General features: G+C 39.5%; 1 protein-coding gene across 2 annotated transcripts in view; it reads right to left on the reverse strand.

Annotated features, from left to right (window-relative positions):
* The window catches only part of me1 (malic enzyme 1, NADP(+)-dependent, cytosolic), an 89,232-nt gene that overhangs the window by 47,323 nt on the left and 22,777 nt on the right, over positions 1–19,132 (reverse strand). The window contains exons 2-3 of one of the 2 annotated variants that reach the window (XM_028018604.1): positions 6,413–6,546; positions 3,288–3,437 (exon numbers count right to left, since the gene is read on the reverse strand). In XM_028018604.1, coding sequence (XP_027874405.1) covers positions 3,288–3,437; positions 6,413–6,546 — 284 coding nt within the window. Of the gene's footprint in view, positions 1–1,607; positions 1,717–3,287; positions 3,438–6,412; positions 6,547–19,132 lie in introns of those variants that run through there. The other variant, XM_028018605.1, reaches the window with a different exon arrangement.

Consider the following 19,132-nt stretch of genomic DNA (forward strand, 5'->3'; position numbering starts at 1 on the left):
CTGTGCGCATGGGAGAATTTGGTTTGCCAAGGCATTTCTAATAAAGCTATTTGGGCTTCATTAGGAAAACCCGTCATTCCACAACTAATCATAAGCACAAGAATAGCATGAATGAAATCATCACCAAACAAAGCAGCACCGCCGCAGAGCGGATGGCCAGTTGGGGGAAAATCCTCAAACAGCTGTGACTATTTGGAACCTTGCTATATTCCTAATGCATGCCGTGTTTCAAAAGATTGTCAAGATCTTTGGTTTTAGTGAATAGGCTTCTGGATTCCAAGAATATCTTTAAAAGGTTAGCTGGACTGTATTCCCAGAATATTCATCCTTTTAATCGTTTAGAACAGCAGTTAGTGTGCCGTAAGCGAGACCGAGAGGGTTCAAAACACAATGGGGGTGGTCTTTCTCTTTTGAGGCTAATTAGAGTAAAAACACTCAACACCTCATGAATCTGGTTAACAGCAGGGAGCAGATCCAAGTAAAACACATTGTAGCCCTGAATACACCACTGGCAGGGGTAGTGGGGGGCGTGGCTATCAGCTGGTTGCTGCTGCCGGGGGTTTTGGAGGAGTTGCTGTCAGGGAAAGACGTGGACCAGATAGGCAAACACAATTTTTTAAAAATGGTTTTGACACGTGTGTGAGTGAAGGTGTGGGAGAAGAAAATTTCATAACTCTGACCAAGAATGTACTTTTTCCAATTGAGACCAGGTTGTCCCTTGATTTCACTCGGATATTGTTCCCTCTGTTCTCCATTAATTTCCAAACTGCAACTCTGCTCACAGGAACCCAAACACACTCTTTACTTTGAGGTCCTTCAGCATCTTTTGTGCTCTCATAACATCTTTTGGACTTATGTTGAACAAAAGTTCCGTTTTGTTCAGTTTTTATTTAACTTGATGTCAAGGGATAAGTGCGATGTAAGTAGTTATTTATAGTTTATTTTTTTAAGCGAGATATTGTTTCTATCAGGAGAATTGCACTCAAATGTTTTTGTTTTATTGTCATAATAACAATAAATATTCTATACTAATCTGGCTCTACCTCCATCTGAAAATGGAAAGTGTATGCCACAACTGCTAACCTACCAAGAAATCTGAGCCAACAGATGTAGCAGTAAGGGGGATTAATCAGAGAAACAGACACAACTCAGGTAAATCTGGAGGAGATACAGAAATCTACATGTCCTTTGTCAAAGCAAGGGACCCTGCTCTCACTTCCAAATGAATGAACGCAATCACATTTCATTGAGCATTGCTTTCTTAAATCAAATACTGATTAAACAAAACAACTCAACACAGAGCCAGAGAGTCTAGTTTCAACATAAGTTGGGAAAACTATTGTTTTAATTGATAAGTGCAATCAGAAATGTCTTAGCCAGTGTGTTTATACATTTACACAATGTCAAAAATGACATTTGCCGTCATTCAAAGACTGCATGTTTCACTAACCAAAGTGTTCATGATGTGCTATCAAATTTGTGTGGCCTACCACTGGGTGATTTCCTAACCTCCCAAGTGGGAGTTTGAACTCATGTGGTAAAGGTTTGTCATGTTTTCCCACTTTCCTTTGTTATACTAACAAGAAAAAAAACCAACAGGTTCTCACCTCAAAGGAATAAAAGCTGGCAGCAGCTCCTGCATGATAAATCGGTTCCTACCAGTGGACTCCATTTGCTGCGTTTGTCAAGAGGCTGGCATGACCAGTGGAATGATTTTGCCACACATGCAGCGACACAAGTGTAATGGCAAAACAGAACAAGGAGTACTGTACAGCAATGAATAAAAACCGGGTGGGGCCACACTCCCAGGAACTAAACAATGGGAGAAAGTAACAACACATCCTTTCTTTTGAGAGCAAGGCATGCTTCTGATGTTACCAGGTTTAAACCACACACCAAATGGAGGTAAATACACTGGACTAAAAGTTTAATATAACATCAGGGAAGAGATGCAACTCCAATAATGATGAGGATTTGACAGCAAATGTCTACAAAACATGAAAACGTGGGAGGTGTTAAGCACCAGCTAGTTAGACTGGACAGTAGGCTGCAGACGTTTGGATTCACAAGAATGAAACAAGATAGTTCCAATGTTGTTTGGGAAAACCCAACAATGAGGAATCGTCCAGTTGAAGTCTGATCAATCTTTGGAATTTCAGGTTTGAATCACAGACACGCAAGTTCAGACTCAGTGGGAAACAGTGAACTAACCCTTCGTTTAGCACTTTAGCTCCACAGCAGATGCTAGTCTTTGTGGTTTAAGCAGCTAATGGTTAACCAGTGGGCTGCACAGTTGGTAGAGCTGTTGGCTCGCAGCAAGAAGGTCCTGGGTTCGATTCCCGGCCTGGGGTCTTAATGCATTGAGTCTGCATATTCTCCCTGTGCATGCGATGGTTCTCTCCTGGTACTCCGGCTTCCTCCCACAGTCCAAAAACTTGACTGTCAGGTAAATTGGTCTCTCTAAATTCTCCCTAGGTGTGTGTGTGTATGGTTGTGTGTCCTGTCTGTTTCTATGTTGCCCTGCGACAGACTGGCAAATACGCATTTTGTATCGCATTAAGAAAGGTCGATGGAAATGACAAAATTTGAAACAATTTCTTCACTATAGGCACAGAACTCTGAAAAAAATTCTAAGACCAGCTCGGCGGGGAGGTATTTGCTCCATGCTAGTTTGCAACTCTACATCTTTGTTTATGACCGCCGTACTTAACGCTAACACCTGACAAAATTATACTTTAAGTAACCTGGTTGACTTGCTCCAAAGCAGTAGATGGAAACACGGCTAATTCACATTTTCTTAAACATTCTAAAGGTTCGCTCAAAATACTCGAGACAATTGGGAGGAGACATGGGAAGACAGTTTACATTTGTGTCTTCGGTGGCCGTTTCCTTTCTCTACCCAAAATGCTACTTTGCAAATAATTTAAAATCAGTCAAAACATGAACAACTTCCTGGCTTACTTAAAAATAAAAGCCTAAAACAGAAATACGACAAGGTGGCATAGTGATATTTTGTGGTTTTTCAAAAGACACATGCTTACAGCAAGTGAATAGCAAGACAAACTTCATGCAGATAAAGAACATATTGGCATTTTGATATGACTAGATCTTCTCGCATGCACACAGAACACCTGTCAGATGAGCAGAAAAGACAAACTGAGGAAAGGAAGATGAAATTGAACCAAAACACTTTAAGAAAACCAAATACCGGGACAGTAAATCCTGACCTATCCTAATGGACCATCAAAAAGCTGAAGAGTAAAGCTATCGCCAGGAATGTGATCTACCTTGGTCTTCTAAAGATGAGGCCATACTGCTGGCAGGCCAGGCCCACAGTGGGAGTGTAAATAATAGGCATGAACCTCTCCACATCTGATGTTATGAGTCGGTAGAAGAGCTTCTCGTTCCGGTCCATGAGCCCGATCAGGAACACGTACCTGCAAGAGTCAGAGGATGAAGAGAATCTGTCAAACTTTAACGCTCTCTGCATCTCAGTGATGACATTTGCTAGACCGAATAACTTTTTTTTCCCTCTTTCTTATACTCAGACGTCCATAAGGGTGCAAAAACGCTGCGTGAGTGAACTGCACTCAATTCCGATTTATGCAGAACAATTATTTTTAATGCCGTTTTTGTATTACTTCCAAATGACTGAAAACACATACAAGATGAAAGTGGACCTGCAGACATGTGACACAAACTCTTTGTTCTATAGACCGAGTGGGAAATGAAGGCATGTGTGTGACCTAAATTAAGCGCTGTTTGCCAGAAAGGACTCAGTTCCTAATCAGGGAGGTTTCCATAAAGCCATGAACACAAGGTGCCTGTTGTTGAGAGGAGGAGCAGCATGCAGGCTTTGTCTGTTTTAGGTTAGGCTCCACCAGGTGCTCTTTGGAGATCTGCTACATCAATATATATTTAAAAGGGTCAATTAAAAAGGTAAATAAAATTAACATTAGAAAACAAAAAACATGTTTTTGCATCTTATTTCCTTACCATCTGCTTTATGGCTGTTAACTAAACAGCAAACTGATGAAAGATTTCTGTTATATGGAATAACAAGATCAAACATGCCGTTTGCAAAAACCCAAAGTCTGTCTGCTGAGGGAAACCAAAGGCTGTGATGGACGGACAACAACCAACTGAGGTTTAAAGGGGTAACATTATGTATTTTATAGCACAATCAAGTGACTATCTTACCTTTAGTTGTCATGAAAATGTACGTCAAATATTACTTAAAGGAAATTTGATTTTGTAATTTAGCACCTTGAAACCGGGCCTTTGTCTCTTCAAACGCTCCTGCTCTTTCTGAAACTCCGCCTCCAGGAAATCACCACAACATTGCTCCTCTATTAACTCTTCAACATCTATTAGCGATGTTACACTGAGACATACTGTAGCTCGTATAATGAGCTCAGCAGATGCGCTGATCTACCAGATGTTTGCTAATTGCTGCTGGCTAGTCTGAAGGAGCTGAAACTGAAGCTGGAGCTGCATCTCGAAGGTTTAGCTAGGTCTACCCAAGTGTTTTGGGTAGACCCAAGACATTAAAGGATTTCTCAAACATGCATGAAAGAATCTTGGCAACACTCCAGGTATGTTTTTGATGAGGGAATAACATTGTAACATGATGTAAGGCTAAAAAAAGTTGATTTTACATAATATTCCCCCTTGAAGGCAGGGTGTCAAACTCCAGTCCTCAAGGGCCGGTGTCCTGCAACTTTTAGATGTGTCTTTGCTGCACCACACCTGAATAGAATAATTAGGTCATTAGCAAGGCTCTGGAGAACTGATCTATGCAAGAAGGAGGTGATTAAGCCATTTAATTCCAGTGTTTTGTACCTCTGGCACATCTAAAAACCTAAGTTGGGAGGTGGTGATATTATTCCTACATGAGAGTTATAACTTTTACAACTTTTTCAGTAAATGGAATACAGCCTGAATCACCACATCAAGTTCCAACACATCACTGCAGATTGCTACTGCTAAATTGTGTGCTGGGGACTGTTAAACAAAAAACAGTGGGGAATTATAAACCATGGTGGGTACTAGTCTGCCTCGGAAAGAGCAAGAGACACACACCACTGCATTATGAAACAGTACGATAAGAACATGCTGATGAATTTTGGCTTTTGAACATCAGCTGCTTCATTTTAGAGCTGCTGTGGAATATATTTCCTTTTTTTTTGCTCTAATTACATGCATATGTCTTCATTACAGTTTGGAATCCACCTCTCCTAATAGCAGAGTGGTCACGCCATCAATCAAGATCATAACCATGAGCTTGCTGTGCGAATCTCCTAAAATATATACAACACAAATGTGAGACAACTGATGAAAATAAAACTGAAAGCCCATATTTTAAAAAGTCATCTAAATAAATGATGGCATCCAGCAGTCAGTACCAAAGCAGAGCTGCTTTGAAAATGGACAGTAGCTTCGTTTCCATTGACCGTATAACTGCACAAACTGGAATCACAAAAATAACTTCACTTAATGGAAATGTGCCGGCTTCAAAAAACTATGCACTAGGATGAGGTTTTTTTTTTTGGCTGTGTCAAAACTGCGATGGAAACACTTTTTCCGCATCACACGAGATCGAAAAACTGGATGGTACTTCTGGCGAAAACGACAGACGATCACAGGAAGTAGAAGGAGCACAATATCGCGACATGCTTTTCAATGACTTATTACATTAACACACTTATTTGTGTTTTTGACTGTGTTTTTTATTTAATGGAAATACAGCAATTACAAAATTGCGTTTTACCGAGATTAGCGGAACATCGACAAAGTTTTGGGCACGTTCATGAGGCAAGTGCAACTAGTGACACTGAAAGCAGGGGAACTGCTGTTTTCAGATTCTGATGGACTGTCGTTTCTACACTTTAAAAAGACAACAGCCCTGCTCCTTTCCACTTTTAAAGTCACTTTTTCTCCCTGAGAAAATGTAGAATGGTGCAGTTTTGGATGAGCATCTGATGATTGAGGGTTGGGTTATGGAAAAGCAAATTTGCTGATGACTTCAGCTGCTTAAAAAAACCCAAAATGAAAGGTTGGCACATTGGTTGTGTAATGCTCGCACCTAGTGGATATAAAACATGCAAGTTAGCGTGCAAGAAGCTTTTATTTCATCACCTAGGACTTTGTAAAAACAGAGAAGAAGGACTAAATGGAGGAAGGGTGGAAAAGGAGATCAGGGAGCATGAAGTAAAATTTATGGTATGAGAAGACGGATGATCTCAGAGGACTGATGGCTAATCTGCCTTCTGTGTTTTGAAAGGCTCTGCACAAAGGATCTGGTTGCACAAACAGAGGATCAGATGAGATTTAACTCATACACAAGATAACATACGAAGTCTGTCGGAACGCACCGCGACATCCTGGCTGGTTTCATGCGGAAGTGTCTCACCTGTCCAGGTCGTCCTTTTTCATGTCGTAGTTTTTGAGGACTCTGAGCAGCTGGACGTCCTGGCTGACGAAGCAGGGCGGCACCAGGCCGTGGATCCCCAGCTGGAGACGTTCCTCCAGGGAGAAAGCCATTTCCTGTAAGGACAAACAATATGACAGGATGCGGAGGACGTGCGACGATCACCCACAGACAGCGGCTGGAACCAAACAGGGCCAGCGACTAACTAAATAACTCTCATCTGTTCCAGTGGTGGTGTAAAAGTATTTATACCTCTTTGGAGTTTCTCAATATTTTTTCATGGCAAAATGTTCATAGCAAAAAGTTTCGATCACTGGCAGTTCCAGACAAGATTTACCAAGGGGGTCAGGGTGGGTTCAGGGTTTTTCATGAAAGCACAGAAGAAAGGATAAAAAAAAGCCAAAACAAAAAAACAGCAAAAGAACCCAGCAAATATTTCATTATTTAATATATTAAAGCTTAAACAAATATTTTACATAGTTGTTGAAGCTGTCACTATGTTGTGACAATATAGTATGACTCAGTTAATCTTTGATTAAAAAAAAAAAAAACATAAAAAAATTTAGCTCCTCTGATTTCTCCCAGTGCTTACTACAAACAACCAATCAGAGCCAGGAGGTAGGTCTTAGCTTTGAATGCTAATGCTACCTAGCATAGCCACCAAAGATGGCATTGAAACGGTTTTGCTGGAAAGGTAAACCACCATTAGTGTACAGGAGGTTGATTGACAGCTCTAAGGCCCTCCCCCCGGCTCTGATTGGTTGTTTCGTCAGGTTACGGTGCATTTCTTCAGATGGCAATAGCAGCTCAGGAAGGACGTGGAGGAGATCGATCTTTTCACAGATTATCTGTCACATATTATACTATGACAACATGATGACAATTTTAACAAATATGTAAAAACTATATTTTTTAAGATAAAAGTTCAATACTGCATCTTTAAGGTGCCACTTGAAATGCTCTTTCAAGGCCCAGTTGCCCCCACGTCTAGAATCGTCCATGGATTTGTGTATTTTTATGAGAAATAGTTCTGTCAACAAAAATTTCCCCTTCCGCTATGGATCTCTGCTACTTTTCCAGAGTTAGCTCCACGTGTTAATAGGTTTTGAAATTTCACCATGCTGAATGAATATTGTCACCGTCCTAAAATAAAGGCCCAAGTCATTTTATTATTATTTTTTTGCACAAAAAGTCATCACCTCTGTGATTTATGCAGCACAAAAAAGACAACAAAAAAAATCACTTTTGGCAAAAAAAGAGAGAAAAGACTTAAACCATTACTTTTAAGAAGGGGATGATACGATACGACACTAAATTCTGAAAGTGTCTGGAAACATGCTGCACAGATTATTTTTTAAAGGAAGAAACGCAGAACCACAAATATTTCCTTCAGTTCAAAAATTAATTCTGGACATACTTTTTTTTTATTATTATTTTATTTTTATTTAAAGTTTGAAAACTCCTATGTATTCAAAAGCAGATGGGAAAATCCCCGACAAAGCGAGGAACAAAAAGAATGTTCCTCGCTTTATCACAGCAAGAGTTAAACGTACTTTGCAGGGAGGGAGAGAAATCACCGGCCAAACAGTCTTACAGGACAGGATGTTTATTCTCTGGCATATACTTCAGGGCAAGTAAGACGAACAGCCAGTCAGATTAACTCAACAAGTTACAGGAACGTAGGTGTAATAGTGGTTCAGCACATGTATTGTGTTCCATCAAAATTATGTGTTGCTTCAATGTTTGACGTGTAGTGCAGACAGTTTTCTACACTTTGGCATGCTTCTGATTATCCCTAAGAGATTTAGTTCCCCTACGCTCTCAATTTACAAAAATCTGTACCATAGTTAAGTAAAAGCAAAGCGTTAGATTTTGTTGTTTTTTTTACTCTGCAAAGAACCAAAACGTGATTCATCTTCAAGTTTGAATGTTCCTCCCAAAATTGTTTAACACTGTCCAACTGAAAAGCTGGAGTTGGAAACTCCCTCGTTAACCTTTTTGTTTTTCTTAAAAAAAGCAGAGTTCAGTTTCATTTAACTACAACCAGGTCTGTAGGATCAAGAGATTTCTTAAGTAAAACCTGTTTGACAACGTGAAGTAGACCACAGAAGGCATCACAGAAATGAACTAATTCAGGAACAGCCTGGAAAAGGTTACAAAGGCATTTCTAAGTTTTTAGGACTCTAGCGAAATACAGTAAGAACTATTATTCGCAGATTGAGAGAACAATTCATGACTTGCAAATACAAAACAAACAGACTGGGGAAAACGGTGGGATTGATGGGAAAGTTTCAAGGCCAAAACCACCTACGTCACAGTTGGATTAAAAAAGCACAAATTCTGATGAACCTCATGACTTTTTGGAAAATATTCTACATTACCTGACACAATCTCTGCCTGATTTTAACATGTGCCAAATGATCTGGGACACTTTCGTGCACCGAAAAAGCAAAAACAGTAGAAGTCTGTGGGAAAGCCAAAACCCATTCTCAAAACAAAACAATTTTTCTTTTGAAAAAAATATGTGTATGAGACATACGGTTTAGCTTTTATACATAAAACACATAGAACATAAAAAGTGGTGTGTTAAGCCGTGGTATGCGGTGTTTGATTACTGCGGCGATAAGGAATTCTGATACATAAACACAATCAGCGGAGGCATGCACTTGCCTGTTTTACTGGACTCCTGACAATCCTAACAGGTTGACATTACACACATTGTTAACATTTCTCCAGCTTGTAACAGAGTGGTACAGATTGATTGGAGAGCCATTTTTTTCTTTAAAGTGAAAAAGCTCATTCTGATCCATTCTTTGTTGGAACACAAGGATTAGTATCTCAGGTTATGCCATCTCTAAATGTGTGAAGGAAAAATATCAATTTTTGTACACACAAAGCAAACACTTACGTCGCTCTAAAGTGTACGCTGTGAACAGGAATGCTCAGAGTAAGGATTTCTAGTCGCCTCGTAAATCCTCTGACCCGCCAGGTTATTTTTCCCTGAAGGAGCTTTGCTCCAGCCGTGTGTTAAAGAGACCGTTGTTTGCTGACAGTCTGGTGTGATCTCCACTCTCAGAGTCACCGGTTCTTAAACAAACTGCATACAGAAGACGGATACTAATGCTGTCTGACCTTTTTACGGCTTTCTGTCTTGCTCACCTTTGACAACCAGCTGGAAATCATAAAGGAATCCCACACCTGCCGTATCGCAATTGTAACTTTTGGAACCGCCTCACCTTTGACCTTTTGAGGTTATTCCAAAGAGAGGATGCTGATCTCCCTGCGGCCACGAAGCCCACCTGTGCTATCGCTTACTAATCAACTCATGTGAGGGAAAAGGTTTTTATTCACCGACTGACTGGTCAAGAAGAAAGTAATGAAATCTGGAAAAAAGGTCATAAAATCGCTCACAGAAATGGATAAACAAGTAAATAGAGGAGGATAGAGAACCCGGAAATTGTACAAGTAAGAGCAGCACTAATTCAACTCAAGTAAAAGTAAAATAGCTGTCCAAGAAATTACCCAAGGATAAATAAGTATTTCATAAACAGGTGTCTCAAGTACTGAATAACTGATCAAAACATCAATCATTTAATATTTAAAAATGACATCATCAGCCGGGCCAAAATATGAAGTTATGTGGAAATTTTTGTGTCTTAAGTATCAAAATGAATGAACATTTTTCTCTAACCAGTTTCTTTCAATATAAAATGTATGAAGCTTTAACAAAAACCGCAGGTGTGCGCGCGTGTGCGTTTGCGTGTGTGTCTGGCGAATTGTTGGTTAGAACTAGCTTGGTCTGCATTCAGCAGATTACTAAAAGCAGGATGAGCATACAGAAGTTTTACTAAAACCTGTATGGCCTGTATGGCAACTCTTACTAAAGTAACTCTTACTAAGGTAAGAGTTGCCATACTTCAAAATAAAATTACTTGTGTAAAAGTAAAAAGTGCAGCGAAGCAAAAAATACTCCAAAAAGTACTTTTTTTTCTCCGCCGAAATGTAAATGTAACTAGTTGCTACCCAACTCTACAAATACATTATAACGTTGGATGCAGAGTGGCGCGGTTGGTAGCGTTGTTCCAACGCAGCAAGACAGTCCCGGGTTCAAATCCCTTTTAGCAGGAACAGTTTGTGGTTATAATGTAGTAAAATGTGAAGAGATTTATTGGCAATGAATGCAGCTTGAAGGAACACTACCTACCAGAAGCTGACTACCACGAAAAGAATGAAGCCAGGCACTTATAAACTCTGCAACCTGCAATGTTTACAGTCTTTCAAAGCCGCTGGCACTTTAAGCAAGTCTGGTTCTGCTAAAACATTTCTGAGGTATTACCAAAAAAAAAAGATGGATATCAAATGCAACACCTAAGAGAAGCAGAGATACAATTAATAATAATAATAACCTAATAAGTTCATAAAAACTGGAAAAATTCAATTGCAGACTGCAAATATTATATTATTTCTCTGAAAAAAAAAAGATTTAAATCCAAAACATGTCAAAGTTGTAGACTGAAGATTTTAGATTTTATCAAAATGACTCAGAGTAAAAAGCAAACACAAACACGCAACAGCAACCAATTTCCATTTGGCAGCACATCTGAAATAATTGGATTATGTGCTTTTTTGACTGTCTGCAGGACACTCTAAACCAAATGATTGTATGTAATTACAAAAACCAACACCGTGTAAATGTCAGCTCACATAAGCAGTCTTAGTAATTTAGCCGACAGGACTAGATCTATAGCCGACTTAAAAAAAGAGATGAGGAGGAAGAACAAGAAGGAGAAGAAGGAAAAAAAAAAACACACACACCAGTTGTTTGAGAAAATGAAACACACGTCAAGAACTGTGTGTTACACGAGGCGGGGAGCAGCCTGTACTTAAGGGACCTCAAATAGACGGACTCAGCTCAGAATTACAACCTTCTTCCATTATCAAAAAACATTTCCTCTTTTCCAGAGAGCCATCTGTTCACATCAGACCCCGAGTGTGTGGAACAGCAGCTGGTTCGCCAGCACTCCTGCTCTCTGCAGCAGCTGACCGTGAGCAGAGAGAGAGAGAGAAACAGAGAGAGGAGGAAAAAAAGAAAAGAAGTGTGGGCTCTTAAAATACAACACATGAGTTTAGCTTGGACATTTAAAAGGAGAGCCTCTCCTTGGCTTTCTGTGGTCTTTCATTAGTTGGTGATATATTCAAATCCACCCCTAAAGTTGACTTTGTAGGTTTATGACACAAAGTACACCCGCTCATATACACGAGAGTTAAAAAAAACACACACAAAAAAAAAAGAGAGAGAAATCTGGACTTTTTCAGTGAGAAAAAATACACTTTATTCATGCGGACGTGTACTTCCTCGGCGAATCTCTCACTGGATGTAAAAGATTTGCACACAATTCTGTTTACATTTAATTCCTCCCCCAAATACTTTTACTGTCCATCCATCCATTATCTAACACCCTTTTCCCTAGTGGGGTCAGTAGGGTTGCTGGTGTCTGTCTCCAGCGAACGTTTCGAGCGAGAGGCGGGGTTCACCCTGGACAGGTCGCCAGTCTGTCGCAGGGCAACACAAAGACAGAAAGGACACACAACCATGCACACACACACTCACACCTAGGGAGAATTTAGAGAGACCAATTAACCTGACAGTCATGTTTTTGGACTGTGGGAGGAAGCCAGAGTACCCGGAGAGAACCCACGCATGCACAGGGAGAACTTGCAAACTCTGTGCGGGAATCGAACCCAGGACCTTCTTGCTGCAAGGCATACTTTTACTGTTCCCAGGCTAATTCAGACTTGGGATTTAAATGAGCGTCGATTTCACCACATGCAGGCAGATTAGAAGAGGTTGAAGAAACGAAATTTAGTCACCGGATCAAAAGAACCCAAGTGACTCACACCGAAAAGCCCCAGAAGTTTATAAGCATCGAATTAACGCAGTTTGAAGTGGAGTTTGGTGAGGATCAACCTGGAGGGAATTTTTACGTTTACAGAAGAATTACACAGCTCGGTTGCACAATTTCAGCTTGGTTTAAACAATCTGGGTTTCTTTCAGATGGCTGGGAAAAAAAAAAATCATCTAATGCTTTTATTGACTAAGCAGAATTAAAATGAGTACATGGCAAATAATCATATTTGAATTAATCAGACACATTCTCTTTGGATTAGCTGTTTAATCAGCTTAAGCAAGATATGAAGCTTCCTTGAGCAACACCTAAAACATCAACATCTTAGAAATATGTTATTTAAAGGGGCGACTGAACTGTTGATCTAACACATAGATTCACAGGCTACTTACAGTAAGTTTGGGCACAAACAAAAAACCTGTACTAATAATGTTTTGGACTACGTTGCACACGTTTCTTAATATTTAACATAAAAGTCACATCTAAACCTCCATTAGGAAATGTAGCAGAAGCTTCTGCTTCATTTATCACATACCTTCATTTTCTATTTTACATTAATTGCAATGAATTAATGCAAAATAGATTCTTGCATCAAGAAAGAGTAAGTTAACTGTGCTGTGGCATCACCAACTTTTTTTTGTTTTAATCTAATTACCAGTTAAAAACCCAGCATTCTCTACAAAGTCTATAAGTACCCCAAAAAATGTCAAATAAAAGCCAGCTGAGTTGTCAGAAAGTGGATCCTATTCCCCAGCAGATCAAGCACTCAGCATCCCAGGCTGTAAAAGTGTTCTTCAGCGCAGACAGAGCGTCTGCATGAACGTAACAAGTTTTGATTAAACATAATATAAACAAGCTAAAAATACAAAATAAAAACAAAAAAGCAGAGCTCAGTTTATTTCATCTCATGTCTGCCTTAAAAAAGACTTCAATTATGACAACACGTTTTGGTGCAGCCCATGTTCAGGTGGAATGGATTTTCACTTTTCCACTGTTATTGCTACACCATTCTACAAAACTACAAAGTGAAGGGAAAGGGTCAATGGTTTTCAAAGTGTCAATACTTTGGCAAAGAAACATTTGTAACAACTGTAGCTCCAAACCTAGTTGGAGAATGTCTTGATCAACTGTACCAGGAAATTGACATATTTGGTCATTTTTCTCTACTACACAACTCAGGCTAAATCAGGATAGATGGAAAATGTCTGTGCCAAGTCTTCCCACAGAATCTCATTACATTTAGGTCTGAATATGAGCCAGATTCATTACTGGAGATAGTTGTGGGATACATCCCTGCTTTCCTGGAACATCAGCTAGTGTTTTACAATTGTGGCTCACCTTACAAGTTACAACGGTTTGTGAAGAGCAGTGGTCCGATCTTATCACACATCGCAAATCTGCAATATGCTACAATCAATCGCTGTTTAGATTTAAGTGCCTTTGTCATTCATTTTTGAAATATTTTTTATCTCTATGATAATATGGAATACTATTTTATTAAATGTACTTTGAAAGTTAGACGTTCTGCCTCAACAGGAATTCAATTTTGATTCCCCTACGTTTGATGTGTGCCCTAAAATGGTTTTGAACTTTCTTTTGCCAATAGATTTCTTCTTTCCACTCTTCGAAAAAAAGGTCAAACTTGTGGAGCAAACAAGAAATAATTGTCCCCATGACAGATTCTACAGAGAAACAGTACCATGGGCCTCTACCGTGGGTCAGATTAGGTGGGCAGTCATGTTTTAGTGACTTTGTTAAATGGAAAGAGAACGGCAAAACTGCAGAGTGAACGGTGATCTGTGACATATTCAAAAGCTCAGGATGTTATTCTTTTGTCTAACTAAAACTGCTGACTTTATGCTTAGATTTTAATTTTGGGGTCAAGGTGTCTGAATACAAGTGAATGTCTCATTTTTGAAGAGTTCATAATTATTATTTAGAAGGTCATGTTGTGTGAATATGGTTAGTGTTTCACAGACATTGAGACAGAAAGTGACCATAAAAGGGAACTTTGCCATTTTGAAGTGAGTGGGGAACCACGCAACGTGACAAATTATTCTCTAAAACAAAAGTCGAAGCATGTAAGTATTCACAGAAGGAAATTTTGAACTATTTAACTAAGGATAAGAATAGGGAATACAAGACTACACATTATTTATTGAGGAAGGGAAAGACAGGCCTGGGGTGTTGTCTCTTGGACTTTCAGGCTAAATATTTCCTTGCAGTCGACATGTGAAAAGAAATTAGATTTTTTTTAAAATAATTTTTTGATAGGTATGTATATCTTTCAGTCAGACCTTAGTATGTTGTTCCATGTGAAAAACTAAGGACTTTCCCAAGCATAAGCCACAGGAATGGTCCTCTCAATTAAACAAAGAAAATGTTTATTTTCCCATTGAAACGGCGAGAACGTCTAATGGTTGCCATAGTTACGTTAATGCAAGCCCCTATGAAATCAATTTCATTATATTCCAAAGTCTGTTTCATGTTTTTTCCCCCAATTCCATTTTTTAAGTTATTTTTTTTTCTGAATTCCACTTTTTGCATTGTAATCACATTTATGAACCCAAAAAGATGTTATTATGATGTGAACAAACAAAATTTAACAAAATCAATCAAAATAGACATCTATTGTTATTCTGTAGAACAACTATAACAGGTTGTATTTCTGATTTATTTAAATGTTCAAGAGTTAGCTGACATCACTGTCTGCAGCTAGCTTCTTCTTCTATGTTTCTGTGCTGACAAAATGTACTGAAAGGTTTTTTCATAAAACTCACTGACCCTGAGCATCGTGGCAACGTATTAGGACCATTTTAAATAGGGAAAAAGGAAGAGTAATTTCTTTGGCCAAAAACTCTGAAATTTTTTGATTAATCTCAAAAGTTTTCTAGAAAACAAAGTCATGGAAATTTCTGAGTCAAAAATGTTCAACTTTTGAAACTCAAGTTTCAATGTTTTTCTATAAAAATTCTGGGATTAAACTCAAGCTTTCTGAGTTTTTTCTAGCACATCCTCCACTTTTCAAACTCAGAAAATTCCTTGCTTTTTTTTTGTCTAGAAAATGTTTTTCGTCTCGATTTATTAATCGTGTTTTCTTAAACAAAACCAAAGTTTGGTTACAAATACATTTACTGAACCACATATCCAAAGCCAATCATCAGGAAAATGCGCACACACACAAACTCGCGCCTACAAATAAACATCCCTGGGTTTGTTTGTCTGCACACGAGTTTCGGACTGCAGCGAAGCCCGCTCTCCCTCCCTTTGGGAGTTCTAAACTGGGCTGGGTGGAAGAAACCCTAGAAAGCTTCCACATGGCCCTGACCACATCTGAAGTGCCCGCACCCCGTGCCAACACTTGTGATGCCTGCAGCTCTGCGTCCCAACCAGCTGAAGTCACAACTTAACCTGTAATCCACCAAGCCGGGCAGTGCCAGCCCTTAACCTCGGACTGCTGCCATGCCCACCCCAAAAAACACTCGGCGGGAAGAGGAAACAGCCAATTTGCTTCCCAGATGGCTAAACAAGACAGATGAAAGTGCAGGCTCTCTGAAACTGACAAAGGGCCTTTCTGTCCTTCCCAGGGAGTTCAAAGAATGAGTTTTCAGTTAACATTTCAGTGCAAAGAAAACTCAAAACATTCTGCTGCCTTTTAATTTCCCCCTTCCCCTCCTCGACCTTTCAACCACAACCGCATAAAGCGCCGTCTAACAGCGAGCTTGTGAGCCGGCTGACAGTAAGGCCACTCCCTTCTTTACCGAAATTCCTTAATGCCACCAGAGGAGAGAGAAAGAGAGAGAGAAAGAGAGAGAGAGACAAAGAGAGCTTCTTATCGCTGTAACAACATGGTTCTAAAGTCTTCTCCCACACCACGCTCTCCCGTGATACGATGTCTCATTTTTCACACTCCATGTGAAAATCATGAAGCAAGACCAGCTGTATTTAGAAAATTACGCAGTGACAGATCACAAACATGAGAAGGAAAATTGCAGAGCCTTGCTCTGAAATAAGAGGCTGCTTTTAGCAGGCATGTAGTTTGACATTCATTTGATAGACACAAATAGACTTCTCACAACTACGTGTGTCTGAGATCTAGAATATGACCGAGCAGCTTGAAGGCCTTAATCTAACAAGTGTACACACACACACAAACACTGTAAGCACCGCAGTATTCACACCCGTGTGTTTTATTGTGAGTTTATGTAATAGACCAATGCAAAGTAGTGAAGAGTTAGGAAGTGGTACGAAAGGATACCATCTATGTTTGACAAAATTTCTATCACAAAGAGATAAAAAGTGTGGTATGGGTTTTTATTCAGCCCCTTTCACTACGAATCCCCTAAAAAAATTCAGCTAAACAAGCTGTGTTCAATTTCAGTGTGTGAAATTGAACACACTGTTTTAATTGTGTGTTCAATTAAATTGAACACACAATTAAAACAGATTCTACAACGAGATTGTAGAATCTGTTGACGGGACTTTATGGATGTGCAGAAAACAGAAAGTCATTGACAAAAGAAAGTCATATTTTCCAGCTGAGAAGAACAAGGTGTTCTGGTCAGATAAGACCAAACGTAACAATTTGTTCTGCATATCAGCCTAAACACACTGTCCTTTCCCTCAGCAGGAACAGGTAAGCTGATTGTAGTTTCAACCTGAAGCTACATCGGATAAAAATCAAATACTCTCAGGTAACAGGACAGCCTAGTTAGGGTCCGAACGAGAATCTGTGCCAGGACTTGAAAGCTGACATTCACGGAGTCCTTCCACCTAGTCTGAGTGACCTTAAGCTGTTTTGCCAAGGAGAAATTTTCAATATTTGAGTTTTTAAATGTGCAAAGCTGTTAAGAGATATGGCCCAAAAGAACATGCAGCTGTGATTTTACGTGCTTTTCAGATGTAAAGGAAGATTGAAAACGGCATATTCTGGTAAAAATCTCCAGTTGGTGCTACAGTATGTTACCCTGCAAATTCGCAGTCAAATACGTTCAAGCAAGAGGCTTTAAAAAACAAAAAGTTATTGCGATATGAATACGTTTGAAAGGCACCAACTGTGAGTACCAGCAAACATTATAACAATACCAACCCCCAAAAAGTTTCACAAACAGTTTGTTGTACAGACGCTCTCACAGACGTCTTTGAAAAGGACAATGCGTCACACTACGCAAGTCTACCCCAGGAGTTGATCAGCCATCTTTTTTTCACCTTTAAAACAATATGAAGCTGGTAAATCAAACTATTCTAAAAGGATATAAAAAGGAGACAAGTGTCTGAAGTCTTTTCTAGTAAAAAAAGAAAAACAAGGTGCTTTTATTGCTCCTCCCCCTAATATACTCACTGTTATGTGATTACAGAAGCATTTCCCAATCATTTTAAATGCTGCCTTTCGTTGACTGTGGTTATCCCTAAAGCGATTGTAGTTGGCAGTACTGGGTGTTGATGAGCCCTTACAACACAGGCACGGCAACAAAAGACATTAAGGGATTCCTCAAAGCACTGAGACTTCTCATTTTGTCACATCTACTGCAGACACTAGGGGGCACTGTCACTGACTGGAATAAATTCCTTGCACAAATGACAATAAACCGCCTTAAAGGATCACTCTTGTTGATTTTCTCCATTCCTAAACTAAATTTGCCCTCATTAGAGTTATCCCTTCTTTTTTTTTTATTATCAGTGCAACCATGCTTTAATTTCCTCTGGTTTGGATTTGTTTGCACTTTATGCAGCAGCCGCTCCACCCTTTAACAAATCTGTTGCGTGTTAAAATCTGGCCGAAATTTGCTCCAGAATGTGCACATCTTTAATGGGATAAACGGGGGACACATCACATGTGACAGTAAAGCAGACTTCTCCTCCCTGAACAGTTTGAGGGTTTTTTTTCCCCCTCCCCCTTAATAAAATTAAGGCCTGTGGGTTTTGCTACGAGACTAAATATCTTTGGTCCACATAACCAATTTTGGCAATCTGCTGATACAGAAAAAAAACACGACAAATGTCCATGAAGGCTTGAACTCTTACAAATTTCAAAGAAAACATAAGAGTGATGTAATTCTGACCAAAGTTATGGATGGTTGAGCTTTCTTGGTTTGCCAAGTGAGGCAAGAGTTGCAGAAATACAGATTCTTAGTCACCAAAACCAAAGAATTATCCATTTGTTCCTGGAGAAGCTAACCATAGTGAAAGAGAGTCAAACGTCACCAAAAGGCCTTTTTTTTCCTACCGGGTCTCTGCATTTTCAGAGCAGACATGGAGATAAAAAGCCTCCATGCCGTCAACAGTGGGAGAGGGTTAAAGTGCTTGGCACTGTGATGTGTTCTGGCAGAGACGTGTGTGGCCAGACAGCACTCTTCTATTCAAAGATTTGTGGGAGAAAAAAGCACTTTCACTTCAAAAGAGGAACATCTCAGACTGTGCACAATGTGACTGGTACAGTCATACTGTCATTATTGTGACACTTGGGCCAGTACAGTGACAGTTATTTGAACACAGCGTTTCATCTAAAGAGTCAAAATAGCTTAAAGTCTTGGATAATTACGGTACATGTATTAAATGTACATTTCAGTGACTCAGAATGTCGATTTGTAGATCATCCAGTACTTCACCAACGCTCTTCAAAGAATATACCATATTTGTACAAAGGATGTTCAAGATGGGCTAACACATGTATGAGCTGCACAAGAAAAGTACAAGACAGTTAATTGCACATAGCTTGGTACAACCCATTAGTCAACAAATCTTGATGAATAGCCTGTGAAGATCTACTTGTTGCAGGAAACTAGATGGCCCTTCT

This window comes from Xiphophorus couchianus, chromosome 5 (assembly GCF_001444195.1).
Source record: "Xiphophorus couchianus chromosome 5, X_couchianus-1.0, whole genome shotgun sequence".
Taxonomy (NCBI): Eukaryota; Metazoa; Chordata; class Actinopteri; order Cyprinodontiformes; family Poeciliidae; genus Xiphophorus; species Xiphophorus couchianus.